This window comes from Carettochelys insculpta, chromosome 8, assembly GCF_033958435.1.
Source record: "Carettochelys insculpta isolate YL-2023 chromosome 8, ASM3395843v1, whole genome shotgun sequence".
In the NCBI taxonomy this organism is placed as follows: Eukaryota; Metazoa; Chordata; order Testudines; family Carettochelyidae; genus Carettochelys; species Carettochelys insculpta.
Window position 1 is genome coordinate 48,282,152 of NC_134144.1, and position 25,481 is coordinate 48,307,632.

Here is a 25,481-nt window from a genome sequence, read left to right on the forward strand (position 1 = left end):
CACTGAAAAGTTTTGCATGGACAGCATTGGGCTTTGGATTAGGTCCTTGATATACTGATTTATCAATTTACATCCCAAAGCTAGTCCAGTACAGAAAATTAGCAAATGACAGAAAAATATGTGTGGTTTGAGGAAATGTGGGGAAAGAGTCAGATCAAAGCTAAAATCTCCTGTTCCTCCTCCTTTTATAGTCCCAAACTTTATCTTTTGTAATAATCAGAGTGTTTCATTAACTTCAGCCTTGTCCTGTAGGCCCTTTGTTAAGTCTCTCTCTCAGGCCTGCTGAAAGATGTTGATTGATCTCACTCTAAGCTGAATTAGCTGAGACTTATCCCATCTCAGGTAACATACTTCATCTCCAACAATTTTGGAACATAATATTCTACATTTTACATATCTCATAAAATATTTCCCACACCAACTTTGCACAATAACAGTGACCATCAGCTAGTTCACAGCTTTCATCAGAAACTATACACAGCCTGTGTAAGGATTGTCAGACAATGATGTAATATACCAGTTTGGTGTGCCTGGGCACATCTGTATTAGAGGAACCCACTGTCAAACCTGGGAGACTTTCAAGGCTCTAAAGAGGGGAGGTGGTCATTTGCACAGATACTCTGCACTTGCAAGAAATGGACTATTCCAATTTCCTGGCGGTCTGATTACATAATGATCACCAGTAACACAACTATAGTCTGTCACTGCTTTTGTTATGAACACTCTTCCTGTTGACGACAATATATAGTATCAGATAAACCATATTACTTGCATTTGATATAACTTTGACTTGTAAGTTCTTACTGTATATACAGTGTTTTGTTAGTATTTGAATTCAGTCAGTTTGACTAGGCACAAACAAGTCATGATCCAGAAGTAAACACGTAAATTGTGCTCTGAGCTGTTGATTACTAAAGTGCTTTGAGATACTGCAGTGAAATGGGATGTAAAATGCAGAATTACATGTAAGTATTCTTTTGTATTTTTCATGTTATCCTCGATGCTAGAGGTGAGAAAGTTTTAAGAGTGTCAAAACAAAGAGCAGTCAAGTAGCACTTTAAAGACTAGCAAAATAGTTTATTAGGTGAGCTTTCGTGGGACAGATCCACTTCTTTAGACCATAGCCAGACCAGAACAGACTCAATATTTAAGGCACAGAGAACCAAGACCAGTAAGCAAGGAGGACAAATCAGAAAAAGATAATCAAGGTGAGCAAATCAGACAGTGGAGGGGTCGGGGGGGGGAAGGTCAAGAATTAGATTGAGCCAAGTATGGAGACGAGCCCCTATAGTGACTCAGAAAGTTCCCATCACGATTTAAACCATGTGTTAATGTGCCGAATTTGAATATAAAAGCCAGCTCGGCTGCTTCCGTTTCCAGAATGGTGTGATAATTCTTCTTCAGTAACACACATACCTTTAGGTCATTGACAGAATGCCCCATTCCATTAAAATGTTGACTAACTGGTTTGTGGATCTGGAGTGTTTTGATGTCTGTTTTGTGCCCATTGACCCTTTGTCTAAGGAGTTAGAAGTCTGTCCAATATACAAAGCATCTGGGCATTGTTGGCATATGATGGCATATATGATGTTAGTAGAGGAGCATGAGAAAGTGCCCGTGATTCTGTGAGTAACCTGGTTCGGTCCAGTGATGGTATTTCCAGAGAAGATATGTGCACAAAGCTGGCAGCGGGCTTTGTTGCAGGGAAAGGTTCCAGGACTGGTGTTCCTGGGGTATAGAGTGTGGCTGTTAGTGAGGATCCTCATGAGGTCGGGAGGTTTTCTGTAGGAGAGAACAGGCATGTCACCCAGGGCTCCAGATGATAGAATGCCGGATATGAAAGAATTTGCTGTATCACAATTTCAGGGTTTTTTTCAACTATGTGCCACTTGATTTTCATTTTGCCCATCCTATCATCAGGTAAGTTGACAAAGGTAAATTTACAAGAACTCTGACCTTTTTCAGAGAACTCATGGTATGCTCATATCTAGTAACTTTATAAATGTAAACCTATATATGGATGAGAATTACTTAATCTGAATGCAAGTACTGCAGAATGTCTTAAAAATGTGGTCCCAAATGTCAAAAAAGTATGTTTAAAATTACACCAGTACTAATTCCACTAATGTAAAAAAAGAGTACTCATAAGTGCAAAATGATGCATGTGTGCAACAAGATTAAGGTTTGTGGGTAAAATTCTAACATGTTTTATCCACCAGTGCTGCCAGGCAACTCACAGACAACATGGGGAGACCAGGAAACTCTCTGCATAGTCTGTCTCACACCATAACCCAGGCAAACAACTTCATAGGATTATAGAGCTATACAGGTGCAAGAGACTTCAGGGGATTACCTAGCCTACCCATTACCTGAGGCATAATTAAGTCTGCATAGTCCATCCCTACTAAATGTCTATCTAATCTGTTCCTAAAACCTGCCAATGACAGGGACTCCATGACTTCTGTAAGTAGTCTCTTTCTTTCAATGCTTAGCAGAACTTTTTTGGGTTGGGGCCACAGATTCATAGATAAATCAGTTGGGGGCCACACAAGTGAGAAGCAAAAGAAGAAAAAACCTCACTGGGCTATGGAGTCCAGCGGGAGGGTGGGTGCAGGAGCAGGCTGGGGGATTTAGGTGCGGGGATGGTTTAAAAGAGGAATGTGTGGTCTGGGTAGGAGGGTACAAAGGGTTTGGGTTGCAGGGTCAAGGAACCTGGGAGGGAGAGGGCAGGAGCAGGGTGTGGGTGGAAGTTGGGGTCTGCATGTGAAGGGGTGCAGGAGCCGTTGAGGAGTGTGGGGTCTGTGTGATAGTGGTGCACTTACTTGCTCACTCCTAGACACACATGGCTCTGTACCCCTCCCCCTGTTCCCAGACACCACCCTTTGCTGCTTTGATTGACCAGAATTTCCTGTATTACCACATTTGGTGAATATTTCCAGTTTGTCAATGAAGCATGGTTGGACCCTCTGCAACAGAAAACTATTCTAAGTCACAGACTAAGGGCAAATAATATGTGAATGCGCCACTACTTGAGATATCTGTGCAAAAGATCTATGCAGATTCCTGAGAGCCATACTTAGAAATGTTGAAATTACTTTAGGAGCATATAAGTGCAGCAAGTGGGGGTTAATTTCTTTCCCTACACTTGTAGGAGTCTGGCCCTTAGAATTTTACCCTTAGATAACTGAGAGCAAAAAAACCAGGTTTACTACTGGCAACCCCACACATCCCAAAATTGTTAGTAAGGCCCCCTAAATAGCTTCAGTTTAGCTTTAAAATCATGACATTTTAAAGCTGGTACATTTGGCATCCTTTTTATTATGTCTTATGTGTTTTTTTGAGCCCTTAGGGTTCGTATTTTTAAGATTCTTTCCAAAAACATCAGGGCCAGAAAACTTATTTTCTTTAAAATGGAAACTGCAAGCCTCATATAAGTACCTGGTTCCAGAAAAAGTCTCAAAGCTAGTCAGGTTAGTCTGCAGCTGCAAAAACAATAAGAAGTCCAGCAGCATGTTGGAGACAAATGGATTTATTAGGGCATAAACTTTCAGGGGTCAACCCCACCGTGCCAGCTGGAACCTTTGAGCTTTAGGGAAAAACACCGCAAAGCTTGGAGCCGGGATTTAATCAAGAGTTGCAGACAGGACATTAACACCTCAGTTAGAATGGTTTCAAAATCACTCAGTCGGAGTGGCTCCCTGCCCTATGCCCCTGACGGGTGGTAGCTGGGACAAGGGGCACTGATGACAGTGGTCTTGGCAGTCGGGTGGCAGGGAGGAAGGGGCGCCTGCAGCAGTGGTTGTCAGGGGTTTTAACAGTGACGGGTGGGGGCGGCTGGCAGGGGAGGGACGAGCAATTGGAGCGGTAGGCAGGGGAGCGAAGGGCGGTTACGGCGGTTGGCAGGGGGCGGTTGGCAAGATAGCGAGGGGCAGTTACGGCGGTGGCAGGGGAGCAAAGAGCAGTTACGGCGGTTGGCAGGGGAGGGACGAGCAGTTACAATCACTGGCAGGGGGCGGCTCTAGCGGCTGCAGAGGATCGTTCACAGCCGCCGGACGGCAGAACACTGGCTGAGTGGCGAGGTCGCGGGGGTCGGCTGTGGGGCCAGCGAGGGGCTGTCCCTGTATTGCCCTTTAGCACCCCCCTCCAGGAGCTCCCACACGCACGCGCACTGCTTCCCACCAAGGCTGTCCGGCGGCAGAGCGCGCACGATTGGTCCTAGGGCCGCTAAGCTCAGATGAGTCACGTGAGCGGCTCTTCCCCTTTGCAGAGCCTCCCAGGGGCCGGGCCGTGGCATGCAAATGAATCCCTTCCACAGCGTCACGCCCCTCGGCCGTTCACTCGGCTGGACGGCGGCCGGGAGAGGCCACTACTTGTGTTGTCCCCCCCACCCCCCGCGAGTGGCGGCTGGGAAAGCGAAGCGGAAAAGGGAGCCGGGCCAGCGGCGATGTCCGTGAGCGGGAGCTGCAGGGCCAGGAGTGCGCAGCCCCAGCGGGCCCGGCGCGGCCTCCGCCTGCCACATCCTCGGGTAGCGCGGGGCAGGGCCCGGCACTGAGCCGCCCTGGGCCCAGCAGGGACAGCAGCCGCGGCGCCCAGAGGAGACGGGAGCTGCCGCGGGGCCGGGGCCGCCCGAGGATGGGAATCCTCTTCACCAAGATCTGGAGGCTGTTTAACCACCAGGGTGAGGGGCTCGCGCGGGGCCTTGAGGACAGGAGGCTGCTGGCTGCGGCGGGGGCCGGGGGTCCTGTGGGGCGGTGCCGGCCGCAGGGATCGCGGCAGGCTGGCTCTGGGCTCGGGCGCACTGGGGTCTTGTGTCACGTCTGCTGCCCGCCGGCCAAGTGCTCCCGGGAGCCCGGCGCTCCTTCTCCCGCCTGCAGGCACCGCCAGCGCCGCGTCTGAGGGAGCGGGCTGGGCAGCCCCGAGCCGCGCTTCTCGGGGGCGCGCCGCCCGGCCTCGAGCATGAGCCGTTGGCTCCCCGGTCTTCCAGCCGTGCGGGGGCAGCGGGGCGGGCGCTGCCAGTCCCAGAGGAGCCCAAAGTTTCTGAAAGCAGCGCTGGGGCTCTGCGGTTTGGCTCTTGCTGCATATACCGCGTTCTTCTTCTGCCCAGGGCTTTGTTGTTCATTCCCCCGAGGGCGAGAGGCGGGTCATCCTTCACTTCCTGGGTCTCCAGTCTTCTCTGACAGCTCGTCCTCTTCCTTCTCTGTACCGGGTGGCAGAGAATCTGGCCTGAGTAAGGCTACAAACCCGAGTTGGGCTTTATGCTCTAGGAAATGCCCTGTGAAGATCACGGCAGGCTTGAAGACCAAGAGATGAATTATTTAAGTATGACTCCACTGCAGCTTCTTCTGGTGTAATGTTGCCTTCCATCAGTAGATTAGATTCCTTGGCTTAGTTCAAGACAAATGTGGCTACTTCTGCCATGTTCCTCTTTTGCACTGTTCCCTTTTGTCTAATCTGTGATCACCTGTTCCTGTTCATTCTCTCTCTGGTACCTGACATTGGCCACTATCAGAAGACAGAATAGTTAGGGACATGGATCTTTGGTCTGAGGCATAGAACCATGTGTAGATACAAATTTTTGTATCCATATCCACATCTGTATCTGCAAAATTAGGATGCAGATGTCATCGAATTTGCAGGATTCAGGATTCAGTATGCTGGCAACATCACACCTGGAACAGAGCTACCTACTTACAGGGCGGTCAGGTAATCAGCAACTTTTGCAGTATTGTGCAGTTGTGCAAAGTTAGTCAAACTTGAATTTATACCCTCTGTTTTCAGAAGCCACCTAATGTGGAATAAAACAAAAAGACACTAATTCTATGCCCTGTAACGGAGCACATGCAGCTGAAATGAGAGGAATTACTGCAGTGGCTGATATTTGGCTATACTTCAATGACTTGAATTTTAGTAAATGTGTAGATCACTTGGGCAACATAATACCTTTGCACACATTGATGAGCCATTACTCAAATGTGCATTTGCTTGGAAGTCAGTCAAACTGAAAAAAGTTGTGTATTTTAGCCTCAGGTGAGTATCTCCCAACAACACTGCTTGTTCAAGTTATGTTATGATGAATAGGCAATAAGAGGTGTTGAATAAATATAAATAATTGGTCAAGCCGGCATTTGGTTTTAGGATTAATTTCTGGATAAGACGTCCCCACTTCCAAAAACAATCAAGATCCAGTTGTGCTGTATGCTGTACAAATGTGTGTATGTAGTAAGACAGTGCGTACCTGAAAGACAGTCTAGTTTAGAAAAGACTCAACCCCTAAATGTACAAAAAACAGAGGGAAGGCTGCAAAAGCAGTGATGGGTGACCTGAACTATAGAATCGTAGGACTGGAGGGGTGTCAGGAGGTCCAGTTCCTGCTCTCATGGCATGACAAGGCATAGGAAGGGATCTCAAGAGTTCCGGTTCCTGGCACTCATGGCAGGCCTAAACATTATTTAGACCAGGCGTGTCCAGCCTGCGGGCCTCATGCGGCCCTGGACAGCTAGTAATGCGGCCCCACAAGATCATAAACTTTTAACATTATTATGTGATTTATATACATTAACTATATTATATATTTTATATGCGGCCCAAGACAATTCCTCTTCACTCAGTGCGGCCCAGGCAAGCCAAAAGGTAGGACACCCATGATTTAGACTGTCCCTGACAAGTTTGTCAATCCTGCTCTTAAAAACTTCCAGTGATGGAGATTCCACAGTCTCTCTAGGCAATATATTTCAGTGCTTAACTAACCTTGCAGTTAGGAAGTTTTCCTCATGTCCAGCCTAAACGTCCTTTGCTGCAATTTAAGTCCACTGCTTTTTGTCTTGTACTCCGAGGTTAAGGAGGACGATATTTCTCCCTTTTTCTTGTAACCGTCTTTTATGTGCTTGAAAACAGTATTCATGTCCTCTCTCAATCTTCTCTTTTCCAGACTGAACATACCCAGTATTTTAAGTTTTGCCTAAGAGGTCATGTTTTCTAGATCTTTGATTGTTTTTGTTGCTCTCCTCTGGACTTTCTCAAATTAGTCCATATCTTTCCTGAAATGTTTCTTCCAGAACAAGACACAATATTCCATTTGAGGCTTAATCAGTGCAGAGTAGAGCAGAAGAATTGCTTGTCATGTCTTGGTTAAGAAACTCCTGCTTGTACATCAGAGAATGATGAGAAAGATGCTCAAGTTTTTGGAACAATGTCACATTGTTGACCCCTGTCTAATTTTGGTCCACTATGACCCTCAGATCTCTTTCTTCAGTACTCCTTCCTGTGGAGTCATTTCCCATTTTTTATGTGTACAACTGATCCTTTCTAAATTGAGTACTTTGCATTAGTCCTTGTTGAATTTCATCTATTTACTTCAAACCATTTCTCCAGTTTGTCTAGATTATTTTGCATTTTAATCTTATCCTCCAAAGTTCTTGCAGTCCCTCTGAGCTTGATATCTGTGTTCACAACTTACTTTGGTGCTTTTTTAAAAAAAAATGAAATGAGTACCAATATGAACTGTTTGATGAAAAGTACTGAAGTGTTAATATCTACAGTGGTAACTGTGACTTACCAGTAACATTTTTATTTCAGAGCACAAAGTAATCATTGTTGGTCTGGATAATGCAGGAAAAACAACCATTCTTTACCAGTTGTAAGTACATACTATGAACTCACTGTCAAAAAATACTGATGTATTTTTTGAGAAATCCATGGTGCACTTACTCTGACTTTTCATTAACTCCCTTTGTTTCCTCATATCAGTTTGAAAACAGTTGCACTGAATATAGATGGAGACTGTTCCATACATTAAAAATGATACTGGGAAATCCTCTGGTTTAAATAGTCAGTAGGCATCTGATTCTGAACCATCAGTAGGGTTTGGAGTTACTTATAAATGCCAGTGAACCATAACAAGGTATGACTATTTGCTGGTCAGAATTCTGAATTCAAATGACATTTATAAATTGTAACCACTATGGGGTCAGCAGACGGGATACACTGCCAGTATGCACAAATGTAGGTATGCTCTAGTGCTTAAAATCCAGCCAGGAATGGGGTCCTGAGAAAGATAGTAAAAGCTGGTTTGTGTTGAAGATTAGAGTTGGATTTGTCAACAAGTCCATGTTACAGGGTTTTTTGTTTTGCTTTTTAAAAAGGCAGACCTGTATTTGTTTAGAGTAAGTACTTCAGTATTTTGACAACACTTCTGACTCAAAACGAAGAACTTTCTGTGGAGGCTATGGTTACACTAGCGAGTTTTGCCAGCAAAACTCCCAGTGCGTTTACACATAAAATGGGTTTTGTTGACAGTGAGTCGATAAAACCCAGCACATTCACTGACAGTCTTATGCCTGAAAGCCATAAGGCATAACACCTTTGTCTGACAGATGTCTGTCAACAACACAGCTGTGTAAATGCCCTTGCGGGACTTCTGTCAACAAGCAGGGCATCCAGAACAATGGGCAGCCTTCTCTGCTTCTGGGTACCTGTTTTGTTGAGAGAGCAGCTGGGCAGTCTGGCTGCTCTGTTGACAGAGCCCAGTACTCTTCTGATTGGCTTTTGTGTGTGGCCATACTCTGTCAACAAAAGTTTTGTCGGGAGAACTCTTCCAACGGTGACTTCTGTTTACAGATCTCTTTAGTGTAACCATAGCTATAGCTTATTTTTATCTAGGGTTACATCAAAAAGTTATGTTTTGGATTTTGTTCAAAATAGATACAACTCTTCCAATGTTTTGATTGAGACGCAAATCCATGTAATATTTGCAACTTAAGCATATATTCATTAGCACAATTGAAACCAGAAAATGAAACAGACTCAGTTATTATCGTTCTTGCTGGAAAAAAACTGTAAAAACCTGTAAGCTATGAAAAGTAAGAATCAACTTCTCTAATTCTAAAAATGTGTGTAATTTGTCACACAGGTAAAGAGATTTTTATTTATGACTTCAGTATTCTCTGTTAAAACTGAGTTTCAGATATGGAATTCAATCAAAGTTGTCTTGTTCTTTCATTCTCATTATTGCCTTCTACGTTTTGCTTTGTCGCATTGTAATCCTTCTTTTCTGACTCTGCCCTTAATCCATCTTCCTAACACATGCATGTTATAACGCGATCATTTATTGTTGGGTAGGAGGGATTCTTTTCCAGAATACTAGACTGTTCCTGTTGCTCTCCACTCCTCTTCATATAGGCCATGGCCACGCTAGCCCCTCCTTTCGGAAGGGCTATGGTAAGGTGGCACTTCAGAATATGCTAATGAGACATTGCATGTTCATAAATATGTGGCACCTCATGAGCATAATAACAGCTGCACGTGCTTCGAAATGGCTGGTTTTGTTACGCACGCTGCCCATGTAGCTGGGGGCCTTTCAAAATGACCCCCTGATTTCAAAGGCCCCTTCTTCCCATCTGGTTTTGATTTCCCAGTAACAGCCTATATAAAGAGAATCCAGCAGTAGTGGAGAGGGGCAGGAACAGTCTAATATTCTGGAAAAGAAACCCTCCTGTCTAAATTTTTCAATTTCTTCCAAGTCTTTGGTTGCACTGACAGGGATTTGAATCTTGAAACACTGTTAAAACATTATTGCCGTAGCCACACATCATTAGCATAATGGCGGCCGCACGTGCTTCAAAACTGCTGGTTTCGAAATGTGTGCCACCCCGGTGGCTGGGGGGGGGCCTTTCAAAATGACACCCCCCCATTCGAAAGCCCCTTCTTCCCAAAACCAGGTGGGAAGAAGGTGCTTTCGAAATCAGAGGGTCATTTTGAAAGGCTCCCAGCTACACAGGCAACGTGCATTTCAAAACCAGCAGTTTCGAAATGTGTGTGGCTGTTATGCTAATAAGGCTTTGCATATTCATGGAGGTGCCTCATTAACATATTCCAAAGTGCCACAAAAAGAGGGGCTAATGTGGCTATGGTGATAATGTTTTAACAGTATTTCAAGATTCAAATCCCTGCCAGTGCAACCAAAGACTTGGAAGAAATTGGAAAACTTTAGACAGTCTAATTATTTTTGTCAAGTCTACTGGTCAGCTTTGGAAACAATAGAAATCGTAAGCAAGTTCTTGAAAATGCTTCCTTTCCCTTGAGAACACTTTTTGTTTGGGCAGTACTGCCATACATTTTTTACTTTATATCTTGCAGTGGGCATACTCTTGGATACTATTTCTAATGTTACTTTGGTTGTCTTGGCAACAAAGGCCATCAGTTGATATGCTGAGTATATTTAAAAAAGTGTGTTTAAGTATTTTTGTTACCTCAAAAGGCAAAGCAGTTGATTTCCACTGAAAACAGATCATTGTTGAATTTTTTTTTTAAGTGTTTTTTGATGTACGGAGGTGGATTAGGCAGAGAGAGAAGAACTGATGTAGTACGTTGGGATGGGGTTGTCTTGTTGTTATTTCGTGGTTATCAAATGGCATAGCCACATTCTTTTTATTTTGGAGTTGGAGAAGAATAATAGCTCTCTCCCAGATTGAGCCACAGTGTATCAAGTTACATGAGGGAGAGGGAGGAGAAAAAGAGAGGGACTTCCCCTTGCCCCAATATTCAACCAGTTGAAGCTCTTTAAAACAGAGTTGAAAAGATGTGCGCTCTCAGCTTTATGGTTTGATTTGGTTACAGATAGTGCAGGTTTGTTCTCTGGAAGTCAAGCAGTAAATTATTCATCTGCTATTTCTTTTCTTCATCCCACACCTTCTGTTGCACTGAGGAATGCATACTGCAATTCTGCAAATGAGCTCTTCAGTCTGAGACAACTGTCAATTTTAGTTTTTAAAAAAATGGCCCAATTCTGTGGTCTAATATGCATGACCTTGCATCTTCAAATAAAGCTGAATTTTGTCAATAGTGCCTATGGAGTTGTTGATCAATCATTCTTTTCCTTTTGTAGTTCTATGAATGAAGTAGTGCATACCTCTCCAACAATAGGCAGCAACGTAGAAGAGATAGTTGTTAATAATACACGATTTCTAATGTGGGATATTGGAGGGCAAGAGTCTCTTCGATCTTCATGGAATACTTATTATGCAAATACAGAGGTAAGAGTTTACTCCCTATTGGAACATATGCTCTTCTAGGGAATTAAAATAACATCTTTATGAATAATCCAAAAGAGAGTTTAGTTAACTAAAATTTTTATCTTACCTCATTTCAGCTATTATTGTAACTCTTGTAGACCTTCTGGGTGCTTGTATTTCAATTTGTCAGCTCCTTAGCAGGCTGTTACAGTTCACATCTATATATCCCATAAGTTGGGTAACAAAACAATATAATTAGCAAAATCCAGACTTTAACCATCAAAAAAGTAAGAACTTTTCCAGTAAGGTACCCTTTTTTTAAAATTAAAAAAAAAATGATTGATAGATATGTGAAAATCCTCTTCCTGATTTCAGAGACAACCTTAGGCACAAAAACTCCACTGAACTCTTTCAACATGTATATCACCAGTATTAGTGCATCACCAATACATAATTAATGATATCAGAAACCTTTGTAGTTTTGCTGCATTGTCAAGATTGTCCATTCCTCTCAGCCTGTTTGTCTTCAGTACTAAACTGTCTGTACTCTGGCCTCGGACCAAATAATGTAGAAATGTAACTTCTGAAAAAGTATTTAATCATAAAAACTGTAGCTGTTTGTACATTCTCAGGTGATTCAGATGTGTATGTAAGTCTAGGGGTCCTCTCTTCCTACTGCATGCCTTTACTTTACATAAGGGTTAGGGAGGGTATGTGTTTGACCATAGTGCAGGCTACCCAGTTTTCCCTTTTCAAATAATCGCTGTTCTTTCACTGCATGTTTTTAATAGAAAAAATATCAGTGAAGGTAGGGGAAAGAATACTGTAAATTAGTGTATTGTTCTTTTTGTAAAATATATATTAAAGTCAATGGTAATTGGACTCCTGTGCCACTGAAATGCTTTTCCTAAACTTGTAATTTATTTAAGAATGAAATCCTGACCTTGTTGGGGCCAGGATTTCACCTAAATGCCTACAAAAACATCAGAAACAATTGTTAAAGTGGGTAAGAAGTGCAATCCGAAGCCATAATGGTAAAGGTAGCAGAAGGTGTCTTAAAGAGGACTTAAAATAATCAGGAATTTTGTGTTCCAAATTCATTTGTGTAAAATCTTAAACATAAACTGCAAATATTTTAGTACTAGAATTATCAACAAACCATTGGTTTCTGGGCAGAACTGTAATATGCATATGAGGGAGCAAGTTTAACACTGCTGTGACCTAGGGTGTGCGTTTAAAAAACATGTTTTGCATATGCATACTGTGTATTTATTTACTGATCTGTTTTTACATTTGATAGTTTGTCATTGTTGTTGTGGACAGTACAGACAGAGAGAGAATTTCTGTAACTAAAGAAGAACTTTATAAAATGTTAGCACATGAGGTGAGTAGTGTCTCTTTACATTTTTGGTGAATATTTAGAACTTTCTTTTTTGCAAATAAATAACATGCGTATGTATTGTTTAACTTGCATGCTTGGCTATATGTAAATTAATTTCCAAAAAACATTTGACTCTTCCTTTTTTTCCCCCCTCTCTTGTTTCCCTACTAGAGTTAAAACTCTCGTCTGGCAACATCCCTGGTACAGTAGGACTGTGGATGTTGCTGGACCAGAGAGCTCCAGCTGTGCAGCTGCAGTGGAGCCCTGCTGGTGGCAGAGAGCCCTGCAGGTAGCCTTCCCTGGAGAGTTCCTGGGGCAGCCCTTGGGTCGGGAGCCCCACTGCAGAGAGCCCCTCTGGCTGCCCAGTAGCGGGAGCTGGGCCAGGAAGCTTGGCTAGGGGAGCCTTGCAGCCACCCCATCATGGAGCCCTGCTGGAGTTGGGAGCCCAGGCCAGAGAATTTGGCTGAGGCATTGAGCCCCAGGGGCAGTCCTGTGGCTGAGAGCCTGGCTGGGTGGGGCACAGAGCCTCATGCTGGGGAGCCCAGCTTGGGCGTGGATTCCTGGCAGGAGTGGAGCCTCCCAGGGAACCTGGTGATGGGGAGCTGGTGACTGCCAATAGACTTGCAAATCCCCTAGTTTGGGACCACTGAGGTCCTGTGGATGCTGGAAAAGGGAGGTACAAGAGAATCTTTTTATGAAGGCAAAGTTACAATAAAACATTAACAAACTGCAGTACATTATGTTGAATCAAATTAATATTCAAAGACTCTAGCCAATGTTTCTGGCTTGTTGGTTGGGAAGTACCAGTATGTGGTCACCAGACCTTGCTTTTTAGGGGTTCCAGATGTCATATATATCTGGCTGGTTGAGTTCAGTTGTCTGGCTGTTCTGTCAGTCCAGGGGCTCTTGGCTGCTTCAAGAAGGTGTGGATGCAGAAACAGAAAAGATTTTCCAAGATTCTGTTTCTTCCCTATTCCCTCACACTTTTTTTAATGGTATCATGGGTTTTTCTTTAACTGAAGCTTCTTTTTGTGCAACAAATATCTCTTAGTCTTATAGTTTTATATAACCAAAAGCAAACCAGTACTTCAACCAGGAGAGGTCTTCTGTGAGCCAAAACAAAAAATAAAATTGAGTACATTTTAGTCTTTATAAAAATACTGAGAATATTTTGAGTATTGAAATTGAGTAAAAAGAAGATTTACCAGAAAACACTAAAACAGCTTACAAGACTGAGGGTGTATATTGAAAACCTAAAAAGGTAATTAAATAATTCCTGTTATGATTGACTAAAGGAGAACAAAAGTCTCCCTCTCCTGAAACCAGAGAAGAAAGCTTTATAGTATAAATGAGTAATGCTTTTACAAGGAGCATATTGTAGTTCATATTTTAATTCAGTGGTGTCCAATAGAAATCAAAAGATCACCACAGCCAGCTCTCCCCTCTCAAAATAATTCCCTCCCCCACCTCCACCCCTCAACTGCCAGTGATGCACCAGAACCACTGGAGCCTAGCCAGGCCCTGGGCTTGGAGCTGCCACCATTGCCATGCGCTTGTCCCACCAAGTGATGGGGTGCGTACACAGAGCGGGCAGAGGGCAGTCCATGTGGATGTCCCTAAGGAGCTGCATTTTGCCACATGTGGCAAACGACAAGCATTAGACACTGCAGTTTTAGTTAGTAGACACAAAAGAGCCTGGCATTTGTGCCTACTATTACCTTAGTTTAATTTTGTTGAACTTTTTTGATAGGATAATTCACAGATGCTAGTCACAATTATAAAGAGACTTTTTTCTGGTTACATCTACAGCTGACAGGTATATATGACCGTACTTTGTTTTCAGTTATTTATAATGTGAGCTCCTCAGGAGGCATGAACACTTGTCTTACTGCCTGTGAAGAACCTGTCCATGTGGGCTGAAGAAAGGAGCAGGGGACTCAGAGCTAGAGGTTCCTGAATACCAGTCCTGTCACTGAGTCATGTTTGACCTCTAGTCAAGCTGTTTCATGTCTCTGTATCCTTATATGACACATGCTCACCAACCACAGGGGAACACAGCAGGTTATGTTTGAACATTTAAAAAATTACCAATTCTAGTGTTTCATCTTTCCCAATTTACATCTGGGGAAAGTGAAAAAAATTGCTTCGGGGGTGACGTGGCGATCATGTCTCAGGAACATATTGGGAACAACATGGTCTCTTGCACCCTTTCTTCGATGGAGAATGTAGGACAGATATTTTTAATGTCTTTAGACTTAAATGATTAATGCATTACCTGTTAAAGTCACTAGTTCATATTAATTAGCATTCGCCTGTTGTGTGATAGGCTAATAAAGAGTATTAAGCCACGATTTCCCATTGTGTAGCAGGCTGGCAGCTGCATCTGCATGAAGCATGAGGCTCTGCAGTGATGCAGCAGTTTGTCTTCACACTACGCAATGAAAGATAGTGGCCTCAATTTCTGCTGAGGATGTGTAGCTGTTTAAGGTTGAGTATGACTGAGGATCATTTGCCTGCTTTCTTTTGTAAGTGGTTCCAGTTTGATGCCTTGAAATTCTGATTTAATTTACAGTTTTGGCTTTACTAAATGTAAAACTGGCATTAATGAGGAATAATAAGATGAAATATGGAGACACAGAAATACAGAAATGTATACAAAGTAATCAGGTGGCACAGTATAGACAAAGCTGAAGATCAGCAACGTAATATTTTAAAAACTGTTAGAGTGGTGAGGGGAAAACATTTCATCCAAAAAACTTGAATATCTGTTATATTTGATCATACTATTTAAGAGCAAACAAGCAGATGTCCCTTTAATTTTGACCTTGATTTGTAATCTACAAATGAGATTTTAGTATTTAACTCAGATGATCTATCATCTAGTTGTTTATGGCATGTTGTGTGGTTATGCGTGAAAAACAGAAGAAAGGTACCTTAGCTCTTCTTTGAGAAGAACTAAACGTAACAGTTGTTATGAAGATCAGTGGCAGCTTGGTCCAGAGTGGACCTTGTCAATTATATACCATGATAAAACTGCATGCTGCAGTCAACTTCTGAAGTATCTAGTCTGTTGCATATGGAATATGTAGGAGTTGTGTAATGTTAAATTTTCTGTTTAAGGAAACTTTTGCATTGCTTTCACTAATTTGAGGGAAATGAGAGAACTAGATTTTAAACAAGGTCACCTTCGTTGGCTTGTTGCAATCATAAGAATTTTTATTGCTGTGAGAACATCAATCCAATATTGACTATCTGACTTTAACTCAAAGTCTGCCGTAATTAATATCTATTTGCAGTGCTGGTATAGCTCTCTTGGTTCCAGGATATTGACAAAACAAGGCAGGTGAAGCAGTATCTTTTATTGAGTCAACCTTTTGTTGGTGAGAGAGATAAGATTTCAAGCTTACATGAAGTTCTTCAGGCCTGGGAAAGGTTCTCATAGTGTCAGAGCTAACCACAAGGTGCAACAGATTGTTTGTTTGCTACAAGTAGTTAACACTTAACGGTTATGGGAGAGTTGGGTGCTGCTTTGAGTTCGTGGGGTGGGGAGGAAGGAGGGCAATTTGAAGGTGGGAAGCTGTTTGAAGGCCAGAAGAGGAGATTCAGGAAAAAATTATTTTAGGATGTGGTCAGCGTGTGCCTGGGCTGAAAGTTGGGCTGTAAAGCCTGAGGAGTGGTGTGGTCTTGAGAGCCTAAGAAGCAGCCAGAACCCAACTTCAAAGTACTGTCTACTGCTTATTTTAGCACTCTAGTGCAAATCTCTTTAGCCTGCGTCTGACCCTGGGTGAATGGATTATTCCAAAATGCTGTATAGAAATCTGTGTATAATGCCCGTGCAGACGAATGCACTTCTTTCACAAGCCCTAGAATGGACTACTGTGGATCCACTACATATTTTAGAGGTGTTAAAAACAATATAAACCAAACGACACGGGAATATCTGCCAATCGGAGATGGTTAGGTTATCTATTATACTTAGTTATTTGTATAAGTTGTATTATTTATAGTTATGCAATAAGTCAGTTATGCTTTGAAAATATAAGTCCAGTATTTGTTTCTGGACTTTGAAACCTTTCAAAATTCCAAGAGTAGAATGTGTCTTGGCTCTTATGTTAAAAATTAATGTGTGAATGTTCAGTATCCTAAAACTTTTCCAAATCAGAAAGCTAACTTGCCTTTGAAATATTTATCAAATCATAATAGAAGAATAATGAAACCTCTCAGATTTTTCCTCTGTGTTTATTCATTTTCTTCTGTAGGACTTAAAGAAAGCAGGTTTGCTTATTTTTGCTAACAAGCAAGATGTTAAAGAGTGCATGACGATAGCTGAAATATCCCAGTTTCTGAAACTAACCTCAGTTAAAGATCACCAGTGGCATATCCAGGCATGCTGTGCTCTGACTGGTGAGGGGTAAGAACTCTTCTTATGTATAATTTCTGAATAACTTTGGTACCTATATCATGGAATTTGAGGTGTACACCGGTGATTGTTTGATAAATATCCCCTATCATACATAAGCATTGTGGGACCTGAATCTCAAGGCCAAATTGAAAATACCTTTTTAAACAAGAATTCTTCTTAGGGACTTGTATCTAATTCAGCCAAGTACAGATCCTTTGAGAGAAACCAAGTGCTGTTTCAGAGATTTAGTATCACTGGGCAATAAGTGTCTTCTGCTATTCGTTATTTATATTGTGCTTTTGTTTTTTTGATTTTTTTGTTTTGTTTTGTTTTTCTTTTTTTAAAGATGTAACTCACCTCATTAGTCTTTGTTAAAGCATACAACAATGGCAATTGAGTTGCAGGTTACAATGCAATGCAAATATATCTGTATGACTAAGGATGCCTGGGGCAGCCCTTAGTGGAAATGCCAAGGTCAAGGCTGGCTGAAAACAGGAGAGCAGTTACTTCTTACACTGGTGGGTAACATTGAAGTTAACCTTCTCATCCAGTCACAAACTATGCTGTTTATCCCCCATTTTGGTTATCAAGAAACGAAAAGAAGAGAAATTGCGCAGCTCCCTTTAGTACATTCCAATTTTCTGTCTCCCACTCAGCTCTTAGGTGCAGCGTAGTGAGAAGTTATTTTAAAACTGTGCTCTCATATACAAAATGTTCTTCTGATCCCAAAGATCCAGCCACCTTACCAGGTCAGTATAGTTGAGTCTTATCCACAATACCACTCTGCTAGCCAATCCTTTAGGTCGTGTCTACACTTGGCTAAAATTTCGAAAGGGCCATGCTAATGGTCAAATCGGAGAATACTCATGAGGCGCTGAAATGAATATTCAGCTCCTCATTAGCATGCTGCTGGCCGCAGCACTTCGAAAATGCTGCATTTCGATCTGAGCAGATCATCTACATGGGGTCCTTTTTGAAAGGACCCCACAAATGTCAAAATCCCCTTATTCCTCCTTTCAGAGCATGCCCCAGTGCCTCATTAGTATTCTCCAATTTGGCCATTAGCGTGGCCCTTTCAAATTTTTGGCCAAGTATAACCCAGGCGTAAGTGTCTAAAACTAAAGGCTTATTATAAAGAAAAAAACCAAGAAGCAAGGTGTTAAATGGTCAAGTAGTTACATACAACAACTTCAGAGTCCATCAGATTCCTGGCAGTACTGGTGAGTTTGCTGGGTTGAACATATCCACAGCTTGGTGGATGGGTTATTCATTCCTTTTTTTCAGCACTTCATTTATAAAAAGTTGACTCTAAGGGAATGAAGACAAAATGGAGAAGTACCTCCAGTTTGTGTGGTCTTTTTGCCATGTGACTTCTACTTCCTTGGCCCAAAACACAAGGTGTCCAGACGTTGCTTTGAAAGCCTTAAAGTTCTGTCTGTAGGCATGCACCTACACTCATTGCTGAGTCATAAAGCTTATTCCCTGCCTTCTCTCAATGGGTTATTTGAACAGCTGATGGGCACTCTAGGAGAGGCGGTGGACTACTAAACTCTTTCTGGGTATCACCCAGTAGCATAGCATAAGTTTGTAATACAGACATACATATCCCTAACCCAGTTTTCAAAGATGATATAGACATATAACTAAGGTTATCTTTGGCAGATTATAGCAATTTTGCAGGTATCTTGGCGTTATCTGGCAGAACTCATTACAGTTAATGTTCATAATATCTTCAAGAGTCCCCCAGATTCCATGCAGTGTTACTGTCTGTGAGATAGAGAACACATGCTCCCTTATTTTCCTGGTATTGTTGCTGAAATAAGCAAAATAAAATTGAGAGAGATTGAGGTGATTTGAATCCAAATTTTAATGTCAGCTCTCCAAAGTGACGATAGTAATTCTTTTTAAAATCCAAGAGAGTATTTAAAATCTGACACTGTCCGTTGAGTGCATTCATATTAGATGATATTTAGGAGTATTTTAATAGTATCCTGAATGGTAGTGAAACATGGACCCTCTCTATTCTAGATTGTATAGTCATGGCTAGCTCAGATAAAGTTTGTTGGTTCAGTAATCTACTTTATTGTGATCATATCAGGTCAATGTTGTGATAATATCAATGTTTATTTTTAAGGGTTTTTTCTATCAATTGTATAAAAATTCAAAGTTGTGGTGAATTATTATGCAGAGGAGCGGTCAGGCAGTAATTTTTGAATGACAGTTGGTGCTGGGGTTCAAAACTTTTAGAAGCCATGCAACTATAAACATAAATCACCAATAGCACATCCCAAAATATACAAAGACAATATCCTTATATTAAACTTTAAGTTCAATTAACATTTTGCTTAATGTATTTTCATATATTTTCTATACATATATTGATTTTAATTGAATATAAGTTCAATTAATAATTGTGTTAATATCTATAATTTTTGATTGATTAAAATAATTACATTAAGTTTTATGCATGTATGGTGAAGTAAATGTTTGCCAAAATTTAGCATTTAAAAATCTAATCCTTTGACGTCTCAACATACTGGGCATGGGTTGTTAGAGGTTTACAAGAAGACCTTTTTCTACTGTGTAGAGTGGAATATTACAGTTGCAGGACTTCCACAATCATATACTGTGCGACAGTTCTGCCTAAAACTACCAGGAAAGAATATTTGTTAGTTTTCATGCAAAATACATATTTTGATTTTTATTTACAGATTGTGCCAAGGACTTGAATGGATGATGTCCAGACTTAAAATCAGATGATTTTTAATGACCTCTTTGCTCCGGCATTGCATACAAAAGTGATGAACCTATGGATACTTGGTTTACATATACCTATGGTAAACTGCAAAGTTAATGGGTTAGGTGTATTTATAATAAACTGATTTCAACTTTATTTTCTACATACACACATATTAAGACCACTTCTCTTTGAAAACACATGAAGATGAAGGTTCTAGTTTGTTTTCCCATTAGTTTCTCTGAAGATAGGCTTAAAAACTGATTGCTTTCTTCTCAGGATAAAGCCACTCAGGACTATGATTGGTGAGTATGAAGTGAGAAGAAGGAATTTTTAACTGTACATTTTATATTCCAATATAATCCTTCTAATTGAAGAGGTTGGCCTCATTATTCCAGTAAATTAGCAAGCAAATCAGTGGCATAGGTATTGACTTTCCAGTATTTTAAGAATTGATTAAAAAGTGCTACAGATACAAAAGCATTTTCCTCTGTGTACTGTACATATTTATGCATATTTATAACTTAAGTTTAGGTTAACGGAAATCAGTTCCAAGAAAAAAGTGCATAACACTGAATCTCCGTGTACTGAGTGGTATTAATGTTGATTGTTAACATGTCACAACTGCTTTTCTTTGTTCTCTGTACTGCTTTAACCTTCACCAAATAATTGGTGCACCATTTCTTTATAAAGTGAAATCTCTCAAAACGTGGTTTTTATGCCTCGTGTGTGTGTGTGAGTGAGAGAGAGAAATATAAAAAAAATATACTTCACAATTAAGGATGATCCCAAAAAGAAAGACTGTCTTAATGTGGGTTTTTATACTGTTAGTAAATTTTCATTTAGCTGCTAATAATGAACAAAGGTAAAGAATCCAAAATGTTAACATCCTCATTTGTTGGATAAGACCATTCCAAAATGCCTGTTTTTTTCTGCTCTGCTTTGTGCCATCATGTTAAATATTTCAGGTGTGTAGTCATTTGTGATGGATTTCTGTCTAGTGGGTGAATCCTCACCATGAATAAAAGGGAAATGTGTCTGTTTTCTTAATGTGAAGATGTGACCAAAAAGTATGCTTTAATATTCTCACCAGAAATACATAGAACAGTCTATTTTGTATAATTATGTTTTCAGAGGAAGAGGATACTGAAGTATCTATTGTATCTGTGTATAAGAGACTGACATGAGGGAGAGAAGAGTATACACTATTCCACTGTAGCTGATGCTTGATTGTGTGACGTGACAACTCATAGAATTAATGATGCATTTAAATACACTTCAGCATTGTAATGCTGAGGCCCCAACTGTGTGACCACAATTCATGGGGGCTGTGCAAAGAACTGTGGAAGTCATTACTGTCCTGACTTTCCCATATTGGTAAATGGGAGGGAGGGAGGGAAAGTGTGTGTTGGGGGGGGGGGGGGGGGAATGGGGGGAGGGAGCCCTAATATGCAAACAATTGAGAACGACTAGTGTGAATGATTTTGAGTCTTCATGAAAATGACATTTGGGTGGTGTGAAATTGTTACTGGTGTCATAAGTGTGCATAATCATAACTACAGATTTCCTGTCATTCTGTACATGTGTTTTATTTAATATGTAAAACAAGACAAAGTTTAAGGACAAGACCATTTTAACGTGGTTTCATTTTTAAGGCAGTTTGAGCTCATCTTTAGAAGATGAAGTTGCAAAACACATCCACTTTCTGTTTAATTCAGGCTTCTTTTTTGTGCTGTTTTGATAAACAAGTAACCATTGTGTTGGTTAAAATGTTGACAGAGTTCATGGGGACAATAATGAAGACAGTTTCAAAAGTGTGTATATAATGGCTGAGTTGTCACAACAGTGACTTTCTGATGTAGTCATGAAATCTCTTTTGCTCATTGGCTGATGGGATATTGCTATGGCCTTTTTGAAAATGCAGTTTATTTACATAAGGCTTGCACAGAGATCAGTGTTATTAACTAACTGGTGTATTGCATAATGTATAAAAGTTTTACGGAAAAATAACAATGCAAAGACTTTCTTAGTTTTATCTGCAGGTGTTTTCGAGAACTAAAATTTGCATCCTTTGAACACAAGTGAATAATTCTAGCTTTCCTAGTCTAATAAAAATAAAATTCTGGACTTAACTACATTCATAATGTTCATTGTCAGGGTACTGCGACTGCTTTTTTTTTTTTCATAAGTTTTCTTTTGTGTTTGAAGTGCTCTGTTTGTTTAGCCTGAATCTCTACCGCTTTTGGATCTTAAATTTTAGAAGATTAAAAATGTCTACTTAACAGAATATGAAATGCAAAACAGTATTCAGATAATTTTTTAAAATTTGCTCTGTTCATGCTGTTTAAGTTTTTTCTTGTTCTGTGTGCCAGTGACTCTGTTTAGTTTGTTTATATCATATTATATATCTGCAGCTAGCTGTGTGAACACAAATAGTGTTGTCCCTCCCTCCCACTTTTTCCTATTTTTGATGAATCTTCGGTGCTCATATTCCAAAAATTTCAGTTTTCCCACAATTATTAGTTGCTCTGTTGCTGTAAAGCTTATCTTGTGAGAATGAAGTAATTTGCTCTCAACAGATCAGCTCTAGAGTTTTCAGTATAGGAAAATGGGTCTTGGTAACATTTTAAGTATATGACTTAAATTCAGAAAGTAAGGAAATCATGGCAAGAGAAGACTCAAGCCCTGCAAGTATTCCTTATATAAAAACATTTAGTGAGTTTTTTCTTTCAGTTGGCCACATAAAAATGGCATTAACTTTGCTACTGTCTAACTCTCTGGAAAACAGTTTTTCAGAGGATCCACTCAAGTGAATATCAAACCATCATTTGGAGTTACAAGTTGAGTATAGTATGCAAAGAAAATAACTAAAAAGACAGGATATTCTCTACATATTGTAACAAGGTATGCAATATTGCAAAGGTGACTTTATGTCATAATTTTTGGGGTGAGAAAATACATTCAATGTACAGATGTGGAGAAAATGTTTGTAAAGAAGCAAAAAAATGTTGCAACAAAAAGTCATTAGAAAAGAATTGTGTTCTTCTGGGGGTTTCCCAGTTGATTATTTTTATTAACATACCTTTTGTACAGAATGTTATATGCAGGCAAGTGCTTTTTTTTATTTGAAGAAAGTTTAACAGTGCCACCTAAATGGATGTTGGGTTTAGTTGTAAATTAGAAGACAACTTTTGTGCATGCATATGTTTTATGAGTGATTCATGATTTAAAATTTGAAGATACAGGTTGTACTGAATTAACATGAAAGATTCTTCTGTGGCAGCAGTTCATGCTGCTCTGGTTGAAAACACTGAGGAAATAGAGTTAGTAAGAGAAGGCAAGTGATCGGATTATTCTCTTAGAAAGCAGTTCAAAGAATGAATAAGTGGGAGAACGACTGCTTGAACTGTTGTTTATGGTCAGTTTGGAATCTGTTGTGTATGATGGACTAATAACTACCTGAGCCATTTTAAACTCTTATACGTGTTTAATGCCTTCTGAAGTATTTAAGCATGTATTTGGTTGTCTTCTGCTTACATTGCCTTTAAAATTAGGTGTGTATTAACCCAAGCTTTTCAGTGGAAGTAGATGACGGGGTAACTACTGTACAAATTTACTCTTCTGTTGATATCAGTGTAATTGCATGGTATGGCTATGTCTACACGGGCACACTATGTTGACAAAACTCACCAAGCATCTACATGGCTAAGACACTTTGCCGCAAGTTTGTCGACCAGAAGCGAACTTTTCAACTGGCAGAGTTATACCTCTTCTCATTCAGGTTCAAAGCCTGTGTAGACAGTTCTGTGAACAGAGTGGGTCTGCCTTGGCGGCCGGCTGCCAGCACTGTGAAACAGACTCTCCATAGCCTGCAGCTTTCTAGGATTAAAGCTTCCAGACACCTTCTAAAGGCATGGGGCCCCTGGAAGCCCTTTGCAGGAAGTTGGGGGTGTGCCTGCATGTGCTCAGGCACACACCCAGCAGTCACTCCCCTCAGAGGAAGCAGATATGGCAGAGGCAGGACAGAATTGCTCTGGCCCCTCCCAGAGGCATTGGGAGCCACCTCAGAAACGCCCCCAGGGAGTTTGCAGAAGGACCCCTTCCTGGTCCAGTGCTGAAGTCCAGGACCTTCTGGGCCTATGAGCTGATGAGTCCCTTGTCCTGGACCCCAGTGCAAAGTGCCACAGTGGCCCCAGCTACTCCTGCATTGCCACAGACCTGGCACAGCACAGACACCCCACATGCACCCGTGAACAAGTGTGTGCAAAGGTGAAGGAGATGCACCAGGGCTATATGTGAGCTAGGGATGCCCATGCCACTTGGGAGCAGGGGTGCCCTTCTGCCTCCATTATCAAATCCTGCAGCTAGATGACCCACCCTCAGACCCCAAGTCCGGCCAGGGCACAGTTACCATCGCCCTGTCCTCTGGCCTGTTTAATGCAATGGCGTTGGCATGAGCCACACGGGACTTTTTCCCGGTACCCTTTGGTGAGTCCTCCAGGGAGAATGTAAACCCAGGGCTGGGGAGGAGACAGGGCATGGCATGGGACCCAACAGGACAGTCCCATCAGTAACCCATGCCCCGGGCCTGCCATGAATGCCATGTACCCACCAGGGCATCCCAATGAGACCCTTGAGGGTGCAGCCCTCTGTGGACACAGCTCTGGGCAACCTTTGACACCCCCAACCCCCCCAGGACAGCTGGATGAACCACATGCGTTCAGGGGGTCCCGGGGAAGTCATAGCTGCACCTGACACATCTGCCACCCAAGCAGGGACTGCTTGGAGCCTGTCCCCATCAGAGCACCAGCCCTTCCCGGGCAGCCCAACAGGAAGGTGGTATGAGGCCCATATCCATGACACCATGTTTCCCATCCAACAGGGCCCACCAAACAGGGGGAATGGGGCCACATGCCATGGTTGGGGAGTGGGCAACCACTTGTGCAGGGGAGTGGCTGAAGGGGCTGTGCTGTGGGATGAACTCATCGCTTTCTCCCCTTCCCACCCCTCAGCCATGCTGTCAGAGGGCCAGGCCAGCCAGGCAGCCCTGATGAGGAGCCTGAGCCAGCAGGGCCAGCAGCAGCACTACCCAGGTAGGTAGGATATGCCCCTACCCTGAGGTGCGCCCATGGGCAAAGGCTATGTTTTTAGCCAGTGGAGGACAGCTACTGGCTCATGGCAGCTGCCATCAGGCAGCAAAATGAGATCATCTGTAAGCACCTGGCCATGGACCAGGAATTGTTCCAGGTCGACTGGGAGTGGCAGCACGTCTGGGAGCAGTCTTTTTGGACTGGTGGCTGGATCATGTGGACTGCACCCTGGACTTTGTCGAGGTCTGGCTGGCCCAAGATGCAGTGCCCAGGGGCACCACTGCCCCCATCCTCCCCGCTGCCAAGGTGTTCTCTGCTGCTGCACCAGAGCCCTCTGCGCAGGTGCTCCTGCAGGCCCTGTGGTGGACGCTGGATGTAGTCTGAGCTCATGGTCCCCATGCTGCCCTCCCCCGCCCCCCGCATCCCTGCCCAGCTTAACCTTGCAGCTCCCCTACCCCCTCACCTGTTGCTCCTTGTGCTTCAAGCCCCAAGACGGCCCCCGGACCCGAGGCAGATGGGAAGCACATGGCCAGCAAGGCTCCAGGCCATCTACCCCCTCTCTAGAATAGTGGCCCACTTCCCTTTTGGGAGCCCTCACATAGTTATAACCATAGTTCAACCAAGGGTTCTTTATTCTTGTTCATGTTTTGTGTTCCCAATAAGTATAGTTTTAGCTATGTTTTATTTGTCAAAAGTAAAATTTGTTCTGTTAAGACGGTCCCCACATCCTTCCTTTAGAATGTGGGTCTGGGTGTGGTGTGGGGGTAAGGGAGGAGTGACTGCAGCCCTTCCACCTCTCCACAGGTATGGGGCTGCCCCCAGAGGTGACCCACAGAGGGTTATAGGGGGCCATGGGCAAGGT

The 25,481-nt window shown here is 42.1% G+C and overlaps 1 protein-coding gene across 1 annotated transcript; it reads left to right on the forward strand.

The window, feature by feature from the left end:
- The first annotated feature begins 4,323 nt into the window (after positions 1–4,323).
- On the forward strand, positions 4,324–20,237 carry ARL5A (ARF like GTPase 5A). The gene is made up of 6 exons (XM_075000983.1): positions 4,324–4,678; positions 7,576–7,636; positions 10,883–11,030; positions 12,310–12,393; positions 16,650–16,801; positions 19,504–20,237. The coding sequence occupies exons 1-6, from the start codon at positions 4,633–4,635 to the stop codon at positions 19,550–19,552; spliced, it is 540 nt and encodes a 179-aa protein (XP_074857084.1). The 5' UTR covers positions 4,324–4,632; the 3' UTR covers positions 19,553–20,237.
- The last annotated feature ends 5,244 nt before the right edge of the window (positions 20,238–25,481 follow it).

Bases quoted from the DNA above. Each gene is read 5' to 3' on its own strand.
- ARL5A (XM_075000983.1), top strand. From the start codon at position 4,633: ATGGGAATCCTCTTCACCAAGATCTGGAGGCTGTTTAACCACCAGG. The intron at 7,637-10,882 runs GTAAGTACATAC...TTCCTTTTGTAG, and splicing joins ACAACCATTCTTTACCAGTT to TTCTATGAATGAAGTAGTGC. The intron at 16,802-19,503 runs GTAAGAACTCTT...TTTTATTTACAG, and splicing joins TGTGCTCTGACTGGTGAGGG to ATTGTGCCAAGGACTTGAAT.